We start from the raw sequence: 13,294 nt of genomic DNA, 5'->3' as shown, positions 1-13,294 counted from the left end.
ATTAGTTTTCTTTAAGTAAAGTTTTGTAATTACAACCATATAAAAAAAACTTTAATTGTAAAAGGGTTACATCTAGTCAACAAAAACAATAATGTTAATCTTGTTTTTATATAGATACACATTCCCATTGGGTATATGAGTAATTCAAGTTGATTTATCCTTATGAATTTTAAATTAGTTTAACCTTCACGTTTGTTTCTCCTTAACTTTCATTTCATGTGACTTTTGCAGTAACTCAAGAGTTGTGTGTAAAGGTAGCAGAAGAGCTCAAGAGAGTCACGAGCTATGCCATTCAAATATTTCAAAGAGTGAGTAGAAAGTGGAATTATGCTAAGTCAGTGCAGTAGGAAATTAAAGTTTAACTGGAAGTAAGCTTACATTTTTTAACACATTGGTAACAAACTAGCAACATTGAAGCTGATATGTGGATGTTAAGTGGTTAGCTTATCTTAAAATTAAGAATTCGATCATTGCAGTGGGCTCAGCACACTGTGCAGCTTTGTTCTGAAACACAAATGTTATAAGTATAATAAACATAATTAGTATGTTGTGTTTCTAATCATACTATTATTTATTGGATTTGTCCTGTTGAGTCGTAATCTGTCCATCAAAAACTTTGTCACAAAATTCTGTATGCAATCACGAGTGTCACAAATATTTATAACAGTTTAGTTCTCTTTTACTTCTATTTAATTTTGTAAAAACCTTCAGAATATCAATATTTACTGAATAAAACCATAACAGGCACGGTCTGGCTGATACATTTGGCAAATGACCAATAATTGTCAACTCTTGCTTTGAGACATATCCTTTAAAAAAAAATGTTTGCAGAAAAACCAAGTTTGTGTTTCTCAATAGCTATGATTAGAAAGTTAATCATATGTACTGACCCCAATGCAGTGTGAAAAATTCATGATGCAACATATTACATTGTATATGTATTTATTATGTAGGTAACAGTAGACACTGAACTTCCTGCAGCAGAAAAGTCTACTATGACTACAACCTTAGCTCAAGGAGTTCTCCAGGCTCAACAAAACTTACGACCAGCTGTTCCCCCAATGCCCATGTGGAATCCTTCTGGTGCTTCTTTAGATACTACAAATCCATTTGGAAATGTCAAACGTATGACCATGAGTTCTTCCAATTTGTCTTCTGATTTTGTACAGCACTCTATGGGGAAGAAATTGGATCCCACAAGTCAGCCTGAAATGGTTAATGCCATGGCCCTCTTACAGCAATATTCAGACCGACTTCTGAACTTAGTGGAACAACGGATGAATAAAGGAAGTGGTCAGGAGAAATCAGATTAGTGGTTCATATACAATATCAGCTATTTTTGTTGTTTTTACCTGGCTCTAGAAAATTAAGCCTTCCAGTATCTAAACTCTTAAGTACCATTATATGTGATAAAGGAAACTTAACAGTGAATCAAGTTGTACACAGTTTCCTTTTACATGTATTAAAAGAAAAAACATCCACACCTTTTACATCTTCCTCCTTGTAGGATTTTGAATGTTGTTTTTTTTCAATATTATCTTTGTACATTTTAAAAATGTACCTAATAGCTCAGAAATGGCAAAGAATCAAGATATTTTATCTTAAGCATATTTGGAGTTGTAAATGGCCTTCCATGATATGGAAATTTTCAAATGATTGATTTCTGTACAAAAAAAGAAAATTTACATATTTTATGATGGTGTTAACTTTTTTTAAAATAATGTTCTGAGTGATAAAACAATGCTACATAGTGGTCATATGTAGTTTTGATAGTGTTGATATATCAGGTGTGATATTAACTAGAAATTTTAGGTAATTTTGCTTGAAGGAGCTGTCCATTCTTTCATATATGTATGAAATATAAGATACACGTTATTTTAAAAGTTGAGGATCTTTATTTTTTTCATGGTTTTAAAACCCTTTAAATTTCAACATCTTAAAAAGCAGAACATGATGATTTTATAAGTTTCTCTTCACTTATATTGATAGTTTGAAATTTTAATTTTTTTTGTGGAGTTACTTTTGAAGTCTGAACAGGAGACAGTTGTCAGTTTAAAAATCATTTTTAAGGTTAGTAATGACACGACAGATGATAGCCCATACATAATCCACTATTTAATATCATAAAGAAAATTTCTTGTGCCTGCTAAATAGTATTGTGGAATCTGCCCTAAGAATTTGTAGATACATAATTGATAGCTGTATAAAATAATATTTTCAAGAATTTTATACAAAACCAACTAGATCACAGATTATTTTTTCTTTTAAGTATATGCCTGTATTCAAGCATAATTAAATACTTTGATCATTATTTAGAAACTGACTGTTACTTTTTTTAATCCATGGTCCACCTCCAAATTCTTCGAACAATGTTTTGAAGTAGTGCATAATATGAGAAATTTTACTCTCAGATAAATCCAGTTTCAAATTCAGTCAATTGTGTTGGAATATTAATATTTTAAATAGCAAATGAGAGGAAATTAAGTTAGATTAACACTGCATTAGTATGAAAAAAATGTCTTCCAGTGATGTGATAATAGTTGTATCTTTCATTTTAACTGAAATTTCAGCTGTGTATATATCTAGGGATATATTATATTCAGCATTTGTTAACAGTGGGTACAGTATAACTAAGAACAATTATGTACAGTTATTTAAAATAAAAGTCCAGACGACAAATTCATGGCGTTTATATTGTGATGTGTTCAAGGATTCCCTGGTGGATTAATTTTTCACACTGAGACCTCTGCATGAGATGCTGAAAACAATAAACATTCAATTACAAAGTGGTCTAGTCATTGTCAGTTATACAATTTACAGAATGGAACTTCACAACATAAAGACAAGTTTAAATCTTATTTCACTCACTGTTAGACAATTGATACAATATTTTACCAAGTAATTTTCAAAATTCCATATAATTGTATGTTAAAGTAATCGATACTTACTATGCTATTTTTTGTGAGGACCACCTTTGTGCCTTCTGCTGTTTCAAAATCACCAAAGTCTTGTAAACAACGAACCTTAGAATGAAAAAAAAGTGATTATGCTAAGTGTATACTGTAGTTGAACTTCATATGTAGGATAACATGAAAAACATATAACGACAAATGTTTTGTAGAACAGTCTCATAAAATAGTTTCTAGGATGTATGAGTCTGACTTCTAACCAATGTGGTAAATTTTACTTAATTACAAGGCTAGAAAATGGTTGAAATATTGTTATATTAATTACAGTAACACTCACATTTGTACTTCACGTACAATTCTTGGTATGTGCTTAATTGCATTTTATTAAAGGGCTTTACAAATATGCAAATTAAAAAATAAATTAATGAAATAAATATTAAACTAGATTACACTGCTAGTGAGTGTCCACATTTTGCAGTACCTGAATATAGAAAGACTTGGGTGGTTGTAAGTGCTGTTGCAGGTCAATTCCCATACCATCTCCAATAGAACTCATGTAGGTAGCCAGTGCTTTGTTGTAAGACATAAACCAATGATACTAAAAATATATATATAAAAAAAAAACTGTCCAAAGTTTTATTGGTGAAATGGATTCACAAGTCTGGATGAGAAAAAAGTTTTTTATTTATTACTTTGTGCATTATACATTGAATTAATCTTTAAAATTTACACACATACATCACTTAAGGATGGATCTTGAAATTATAACTTCACTATCTTATGTACAGGGAACACTTAGTTGGGCCTCAATTTGTCTTCTACAATCTTTATTTGATTATGTGAATTATTTTCCTTCTATTTCAGTTATCTTAATTTTTCTTTAGAATGTATTTCATAGATGGTGTTAGAAGTTTTCAACTAAAATATAAAAACTAGTGTTGTGATGCTGTAAATATGCCATCTTTTAATTCAAATATTAACCAATATCACAAATCCCTGATTTAATGTTTAATAGTATTGAAAGAGTTTGCTGTAACTATGACCATTTACTTAAAAAATCAAATCCCATCTCATTTAGGATTTGAATGAGCAACTTCCACGTGATAATTAAGTGCTGTATCCACCGAACCACTCCGATATCCATTCTTTGAAATTCAATGGCAATCTTGCAAAAGCTTGCTGTAAGCATAATTACTTATTTAAAAAAAATAATAACCATCCCTGTATTTAAACAGGAACTTCTGGCATTCTTACCACTGAGTCAATTTGAATACACATATTAGTCAGCAATAAATCAAGCTTAACTCACAAGAACCAATTTCTATGAGTGCTTACCTCTATAAAGAGCTTTTTAATACAAAAAGGGTAAGTTATTTTTATAAGTTGTCGAGTTAAAAAAAAATGCCTGTAGGTATGTTGGGTTTCTACTGAAAAATGCACCTTGTAATAGTATTGTAGTGTTTACATTCGATGCATAGTAATAACATGAGCATTCTGTATCATGTTATTTAACTTGCTTGCAGAAAAACATGTTATATTTGAAAAACACTGCATACAATGAAGATGTATTACACAACTGCTTACTAAAAGAATCCCATTGTATATTGTTTGTGAATAGGGGGAACACAATTTATCTTGTAATTCACTTTGTTTCAGTTAATATAAACAATAAAGATAAACTGGAGATACTACCATTATCTATGTACCAATACAACTGGATTCATAAAAGCTGATACGTAATTACAAAATAATGAATCTTACAGCTTTTATATTTTGGACAGAATAAATGGAATTTTTAAACTAGTTATAATTTGTATAAATTCATAACCAAAATAAAGCACCAGATGAAGTCAACTATCTCAAATGCACGAGTTTTCAATCCAAATAATAAAGGTAATACACCATCCATGCAAAACAATCATTACTAAAGTTATGAAATTGTTCAGTTACATACAAAAAAATGGAAAATATTAATTCTGATAGCTCACAATAAGCTGGCTATCTGACAACAGAAAATTTATATTAAAAAATTTGTTAATAGCAATGCCTACCTCTGACTCTGATAAGTTAGATCGAACATCAGAAGGCAAGATGCTGCCAAAAGCCCACCTCAGTTTTTTAAGGTACATCAAACGAGTAAAACTAATAATGAAAAAGAAGGCATTCAGTAGCATTACATATCTTTCTTTTTCAACTATTTGTGACCAAACTAAATCTTGCACTAACAGGTACCTCTAATCTGGTTTAAAAGGTAGTACCTTTAGTTGCTTTCTCTATATGAACATTTAACCTTTTCATTGCTAGTAGATTAAAGCATGCAAGTCATGATCTTTTAGTTATTTTTAAAATTTTATCAAATGATTTCACTAACACTCATAACACTAAGTTCTCAAAATCTTTAAAAAATAAAGTATTTTTAATAAAAATAACTAAAGGTTAAACATTTGTGAATAAAGAGAATTTATTAGTTGATGAATACATTTAATGAAAGGGAAATAGAATTTGATAAGTGCACAAATATTTGTGTGTGACGTACTGCTAAATTTCAAACATTCTAAAAGAATGACCAATATTCAAACACTTGCAATGTTTAGTGGATCACAGATTCGAAGTGTAATCTTATTACTCTGGGAAATTCTTGTTGTAAACACTATGGAATACATAAGATGATATTTTTCTGATAAATTCCACATCATGTTCTAAGAGCAGGGGTCAAGTCAACTTGTTTCTGCATGCATGCTTTGTTGCACTGAAGAGCATTGTATTACAGTTTCAACTAAACATTCTAAGGACACAAATGGTTATTTATTGCTTTATTGTAGCTTTAAATGAATACTCCAGATAAAATGGGGGACATTTCAGAAATATAGTATGGTTATTATGGAATCTAGCTTTGCATGGCTCATTTTTGGCAAGAGGTGCCTTTAATGTTGATATTCTACTATAATTGATTAATCATAAGGGTCATTAACTTATTACACTCGACTAATTGATTATTCTCACACGACACTAATTTTCCTATTTTCAGCTTGTGGACTTTTAAGACATTTTTGAACTACTTATTGTTTTATATAATAGATAAATTTTAGTAGCAATAACTGAGGATTAAGTTACTGTTTGTAATTATAAATTATTGTACATGGAAATATATCAGCTATGCAAGTACAAAACCTATAACAAGATGAAATACAATCAATAAACTTCTGTGGACATCTCTACAAACTTTCACAAGACTACTTCAATAAAAATAATAAATATTTGTTCATGAAAATAAACATTAATTTGTTCCATTCTCAAACAACATTTAGTTACCCTAAAATAAAAAAAATCACAAGTAAACATAAAACATTACTAATTTCAACCATTGGTCTACACCTGGTATCAACTGATTGTTGGAAAGAAAATTATTTTTCAAAACATATTCAAGAATACACCACATTTAGCCAACACTAGATGGAGTACTTTAACATTTTTCAAATATATAAAAAATATAAATATTAATTGCTAGTAAGATTTTAATGTTAAAAATGTTTGTTTTTTTTAATCATAACTTTTAATGTATCACACTACACTTATAAACAAATAGCATTTCAGAAGACCTTTTGCCTCTCATCATCCAGCCCAAATGAGTTCCGACATTGAACACAAGTTTTTTTGGGCAACAACTTGAAGACAAAATACAGATCTGAAATGCTAGTAGACATGCCATAGATTTTGAATCCCCTATAAGCAAATTAAGAGGAATGTAAAACAGAAACATCTGTAATGTAACTTTTTTTTTTGTCACAAATTTTAGGCCTTTTGTTTTTACATACACTGAGTTCTTGGAACCAAGTTTGCAGTTTTATGTGAATACAACTAGGTGATCACAACTACTTAATGGTGAACAGAATGTACACACTACATTTAGGCAATTAAGCATGTGGATACCATACTAAACAGCAAGTGCAACTTCACTTGTAAGAGAAGGAAAAGAAGACATTTATTATGTATATAAAATCAGCCATTATCTTGAACACAAAAATATTCTAGTGCTAAGTTAACAAGCATTCCTAACAACTTATTTTGTATTAACAAAATGCAGACCATAAAATATCTCTGTTATTATTATATGTTCATTTGTCATTGCATAATTGACTAAAATAAGATTATTTCAATAACACTGGAAGGAAAAATGGTAGGTAAGTATAATTTGTTTCTTTAATAAAACAATTACTTAAAAATATTTTCATGTATTCTTCCAAATCAAGAATTAATTTACACTTTTTTAGCTTCATATCAGTTCTTTTTAACATGATGTTAAAAAAAACACATAGGCCTACTTTTCAAAAGTGCTTGTTATAGGATTTTCTATTTTTGTTCTTTAGCAAATAAGCACTGCTCTATTCTTTCTAAAAACAGTTATTTCCCACATGTCTTTGTTCCTAATACACATTTACCCAAGTAATAAACATACAACTGATATAGTTTTACTTTCTCAAGACAATTTTAGAAGAACAGGCATAAAACATATAGGATTGGCTTTTTCTAAATTAACCCAAATATAACTTTTATCTTGGCCTTATAAAAAAAACTATGTTACAATGACAGCCTATTTATACATAGTGAGTTAGGGGGTTGGTGTTTTTCATTATTTTTACCATATAAAATAAAATGTATATAGATTGCATTTTTATTTTGTCATCTTGATAAAATGATGGATAATACTTGGAAACTTTAATGTTATATTTACTTATTTATTAACCATTGGTGATAGGTGTTACTCACCCTCTATTCAGCAGGTTTTCAATTTCAGACAGTGATAGTTTTGGTAGCTTTGTTACAACTCAAACAAAAAAATACATATAATAATCTTCCTGATTACCAAAGAGACCAAATATTGAGAAAATTAGAAGAAATCAAAATAACAATATTTTATTTTCATCAATAGTTGGAATAATCTAAAATAGCAATAATTGTAAACCTTAATTTGTATTAGTTATTTTTGTTAGTCATAACACTAATAAATTTAATTGAACCATATTTAATTAACTGAAAATTATGAGAATATTCTGATTAATTGGATAGTTAAAATAATTAGAAACATTAATTTTAATGATTTTATTAGTATTGTGACATTAATTGATTTAATAATAATTTCAATTATCCAGTTACTCTACACAACACTAACTGATATAATTGATGCTCATAAGTTATTGATTTTATCAAGTGATTGAGTTAATGGACCAGCTCTATTCATAGCAATACTAATCAAACAACAAATGTGTAAACTACTTCTAAATACACTAAACCATAACAAAAATGTCACTGAGCAAAAGCAACAAGACTTACACCATTTGTTACGAAGAAGCAAGGAAATGCAACAAGACTTACAGATATGTTAGAAGACACCGTTTGTTACGAAGAAGCACTGAATGACGTAGTTGAACTGTTGTATGCAGTTGAATTTCTTCATTAACTGAAGCAGTTCTGAAATTATAATTTTTGTTTTCATAACTGTCAAACTTTCTGGTAATCATTAGGTGCTGATCAAATTGTTAAGGAATCAAATATATTATTTTAGATTTTGTAAATAAAAATATTTATTATGCTACTGCTATTATTTCTATGGGAATTCAAGCACTACTGTTGATAATTTGTAAACTACACACTTTTTTTTAGTATTAAAGGTCAGTGGTGAAGTGCAAACATTCATTTGACATTTTTGTAGCAACCTACAACCATTAAATTTCATCATTTATCATTCTAATTCTCAAATTAAAACCATGTTATTAGTTTTATTACAGGAACAATTGTCTCGACTGGTTTAGCTGCTGCTTTTTCACCTATAAACCACACATAATATTCTAATTAACAACAATTTTATTTCAAAACAGCCAAAATTCATCATCAAAACACAAACAAAATGTTTAACAATTTACAGAAAAACATGTCTGCATTTATGACTTTCACAAGAGCAAAGCTAAAACAAAATATGATAAAATAACTTTATAAGTTGATAATACACCTTTTAAAATTTAGTTACTATTACTACAAGAAGTTTAAATATTTTAAATGTGTTAAAAGATCTTAGCAAAGTTCTGATCACACGTGTTCACTTTCTAATCCTCAGATGTTAACTATTAGTAATAAAAGAAACAAGTAGCATCATCATTGTGTTATATCCTTCATGTAGTTTCACAAAAACAGATTCACTTTTGTTAACTTTAGTTAGATTGTTATAAACAACTGAAAATGGCATTAAATGTGACAAAAAGGTGGAGTATACCTCAATTACATTGACAGCTTATTAACCTGTTAATAAACATGTTACAATTAAACTTTTATGCAAGTGGCTTACATTTATGGAACAATTTTCCAACATGGAATGAAATCAGGGTAAAAATAAGGTGAAAGCAATTTCTTGCATACAACCTGCAATGAACTTACACATCTCTCTGATTCTCTGCAAAGAGTGCTTTCATTTCTTCAAGAACTTGTTTAATAGCATCTTCCTATAAAAGAAATTTTTGAAGACACTTCAAGGGTATTTAAACAACTAACATAATTATATTGTATTTTATAAATAATGTTGGTGTGGTGTTTATCAGTGTAGTTTTTACATAGTATAGACCTCAGTTTTGTGCCTGGTTTTTGTGTTGAAAATGGTGAAAACACTGCCTGTGTTGTTTAAGTTGTTAATCTTATAAGAATGAAATACACTATCAGTACTATTGTACTTGTTTTGAGCACACTTGTTCACACATTAAAATTATATATTCATATACATATTAAGATGTTTATGGGACTTTTATTTTGAAAAGGAATTTCATTACTTTTTGCATTGATACAACCCTTTCTAATCAATGTAAAAATAATTTTTTGGTTAATCTCATAACTTCTGAATACACATCCATGTACATATATTTATACAAACAAGAGGATTTACATATAAGCCAGGTGTTAAGAACTGTGTCAAAAAAAGGACTGATAAGTTAGTTACGACAAGCTTATATCAGCTAGTATTCATATATCATCTAAGTCAAATATTCCTATATATATAAGTGGAGTCAATTGGGTCAATGGAAACAAAATGATATATCTACATGTTACTCCACATAAGATACTGCTGTATACCAAAAACTGTTTCACGTGCAAACAATTTTATTATAAAACTGTTTTGCAGTTCCTTGCAACCTGAAGATAATTTCATGTAAATTATAATATTTTGATTTTTTTACATTATTATTTCTGAAAAAGATGAATCTATTCCTGACAAAACAACCCCACAATATCCTTATTATTTACCAAACTACCAGATACACAATTCTGAATGTCAGAGCCTAATTTTTTAATAAAACATCTTCATAGAGTATTTCAAGGCACATCAAATCTAAAATATCTGAACAATATCAAGTTGAGATGGAGTGGACTTGAAAACACCTAGAGACCCATGCACACATGGTGTAAAATTACATAATCCTGTAAACATAAGAGGTGGGATACTTTTTCCAGGTTACATGCTTTATACTATACGATTAGTACATATGATTATTACTTGAAACCAGCTATTACAAGTACTAATAATTTAGCATGTTTAATAGTAGTAGAAAAATAATTTGACTCAATGGTTCTAATTTATTACTCACAGTGGTAATGTATCAGGTCACCCCACAAGTAATGTCCAAAAATTTATTACAGAAAGATATCATCATTTCTATCTTTGTAGAAGGTTTTAATGACAAAAATATGTAGTAGGGCATATATAAAAATGTTCAGACAAATAAGAGAAACTGACCCAACTCCATTTACTCAGATAATTTATCAAATGAACCCTTATGAAGATGGATGTGTCTGAGGAAGCACATTAGGTATATAATGCTTTGCGAATTTAAAAAAAGGCAATAGTGCAGCAGAAACTACACAAAACATTTATGGTGTTTATGGTGAAGAGTCTCTCAGTGAAAGAAAACTTTGAAGGTGGTTTCAGAAGTTCAGATCAGGTGATTACAGCTAAGTGATGTGCCACATTCAAGTCATCATGTTGAGTTTAATGATGAATTGCTGCTGGCTACACTTGATGAAGATTGTGCTGTAATAGTTGAAGAACTAGTACAAAAGCTTAATTCAACCCATTCAATAGTTCACCATCACTTGCAACAGCTTGGAAAGGTGTCAAAACTTGGAAAATGAGTCCCTTATGATTTGACAAAAGCCAACCTTATAGCAAGAGTGGACATTTGCACTTCTCTACACTCTCGTAAACATAACTCACCTTTTTTGGACAGGTTAGTGACGGAGATGAAAAACGGACATTTTATAAAAATGTTAAGTGCCACAGACAATTGTTCAGTGCAGGTAAACTGGTTAAAGCATGGCCCAAAATGGACCTCCACTCTTCGAAAGATTTGTTAAGTATTTGGTGTGATCCACTTTGAGTTGCTGCCACTCAATGTAATGATTACATCAAACTTCTATTGTCAATGGTTGGAGCACTTGAATGTTGCACTGAAAGAAAAGGAGGCCTGCTTTGATCAATCATAAAGGTGATGTGTTACATTAGGATAATGCACAGCTCCATACAGCAAGGATCACATCTGCAAAGACTGAAGAGCTAGACTGTGAAAAACTTCCACATCCTCCTTATTGTTCAGCCTTGCCCCATCTGATTATCATCTCTATTCAGAAGTTTGCAGAACTATCTTGATGGAAACAGAATTTGGAACACAAGAAGATGTAAAAACTACTCTCTCTACATTCTTTTCCTCCAAACCCCAAGAAATTTATAGAAGTGGCATTCAGTAGCTTGTAAATCGTTGGCAAGAAGTAATTAATAGAAATGGAATATATATTATTGATTAAATAACGTTAAAAGCATTTGAAATCCTTTCTCTTTTTCTAAACCTAAAATCGGACATTACTTAAGGGATGACCTGATAGCTTACACTGATATACAGTCAAACTATCTACAAATTTAATGACTCGTTTTTCCTGAATACAAAGTATAGAAGAACAATTAATGGTATTTTCAACATGAAGTTAAAAAACGAAGTTGTACTTAAAGATTTGCAATACACCCAAAATTATTTTCTGATCTGAGACAAACCTTTAACATTGGGAGTGAATCTTGAGAACGTTTCACTTCTTTGATTAATTCCAGAGCCTTTTCACCTAACATTTTTTGTAAAAATTTAAAATGATATTTTTACCATCCACTTTTCAATAAAACTCAAAAACAAAAATTAGATTCAGAGCGCCAATACTTAAAGTGTCCTCTAGCGTTGAAATGAGAAATAATAATAATGCATCATTACTGAGCTCGGTTAGTTATAACAAATACGAAAATATATCAACATAGTTGCAAATAAATTATATATTGATAGAAACTTAAAATATGAACATGGTAGGTAATTTATATTAAATCGGAAAATGAAGTTTTCAAGAATGTATTTTTTAAGTTTTTCATATTTCATCACCACTTGGAAGGAATATGCATTTTCAGAATGTTTTCTTTTATATTCTAAAAAGCTCTGTTAGGTTCTTACTGTTTTTATACTTTTTCAGACAATAGCAGAAAATAATTGTTAACTTTCTATATTTTTGTGTATTGACGACTTTGGAAGCCCAGCAAGTACAAAAAGTAGAGTAGCTTTGCGCAAAATTTAAATTAAACCAAACCAAACTAAAAGTAGAAAAAAAAAATTAACATCTTGTGGACATGTGGTTACTAACCTAGGGTTTGTGAAAATTTTTCGAAAAATATTATAAAGGAAATAAACCCAACGGCTCAAAACTGAAAGTCAGGCTTTTTTAAGTTGTCAACATATATATCAATCCAGCATTTGACGTTCTTAGAGGGAATAATTATTTTAAGATCAAGGTGTTGAGTTCCAAGGAAGACTTTCCCAAGGGAAAAAATTGTGAAGCTATGCACATTTCGGTAGAAGCTACTGTGATTTTGTCTGCGCAAACGCGTACTCTGGGTTTTGTTTTTCCAACGAAAAAAAGATTTTCATTTTTCGCAATATGTCCAGAGTCATTACTTAATACTCGTGCTAGGCAAATTCAACCAGCTTGTCAAACACACTTTCTTTCTCTTTTGTACGTGAATGTGCGTGAATGAGTGAAGCTGCTGTATTTCGAGGGATAGCATGTCTAATACTTGCCAGGAAGAATTCAATAAGTTAGAGAACAATTAATTCAGTATTAATTTGATTGTTTTCGTTAATCAGATATTAAAATTTCTTGTAGAGTTTTGTTTCCTGAATTTCGTGCAAAGCTACACAAGAGCTATCTGTGCAAGCCATCCATAATTAAACAGTGTAAGAGTAGAGGGAAGGCAGCTAGTCGTTACCACCCACCGCCAACTCTTAGGCTACTTTTTTACCAACGAATAGAGGGATTGA

The 13,294-nt window shown here is 30.0% G+C and overlaps 2 protein-coding genes across 17 annotated transcripts in view; one reads left to right on the top strand and one right to left on the bottom strand.

The window, feature by feature from the left end:
• Nucleotides 1–2,683, top strand: part of LOC143226863 (mitogen-activated protein kinase-binding protein 1-like) — a 120,365-nt gene extending 117,682 nt beyond the window's left edge. For all 16 annotated transcript variants that reach the window (XM_076458475.1, XM_076458427.1, XM_076458433.1 and 13 more), the window contains 2 exons: nt 232–308; nt 954–2,683. In XM_076458475.1, the coding sequence (XP_076314590.1) occupies nt 232–308; nt 954–1,313 (437 nt within the window). In that variant the 3' untranslated portion in view covers nt 1,314–2,683. The remainder of the gene's footprint in view (nt 1–231; nt 309–953) is intronic.
• LOC143226935 (DNA replication complex GINS protein PSF1-like) lies at nt 1,876–12,174 on the bottom strand. The gene is made up of 7 exons (XM_076458495.1): nt 11,995–12,174; nt 9,339–9,403; nt 8,283–8,378; nt 4,961–5,051; nt 3,391–3,507; nt 2,949–3,023; nt 1,876–2,758 (listed from the first exon to the last, which is right to left on the bottom strand). Exons 1-7 carry the CDS (start codon nt 12,064–12,066, stop codon nt 2,690–2,692), a joined length of 585 nt encoding a protein of 194 aa, XP_076314610.1. The 5' UTR covers nt 12,067–12,174; the 3' UTR covers nt 1,876–2,689.
• Nucleotides 12,175–13,294: the final 1,120 nt, after the last annotated feature.

The sequence above is a fragment of the Tachypleus tridentatus genome, chromosome 1, assembly GCF_004210375.1.
Source record: "Tachypleus tridentatus isolate NWPU-2018 chromosome 1, ASM421037v1, whole genome shotgun sequence".
NCBI lineage: Eukaryota > Metazoa > Arthropoda > Merostomata > Xiphosura > Limulidae > Tachypleus > Tachypleus tridentatus.
Note: the sequence above shows the minus strand (reverse complement) of the source record. Positions and strands in the feature narration are given on the sequence as shown.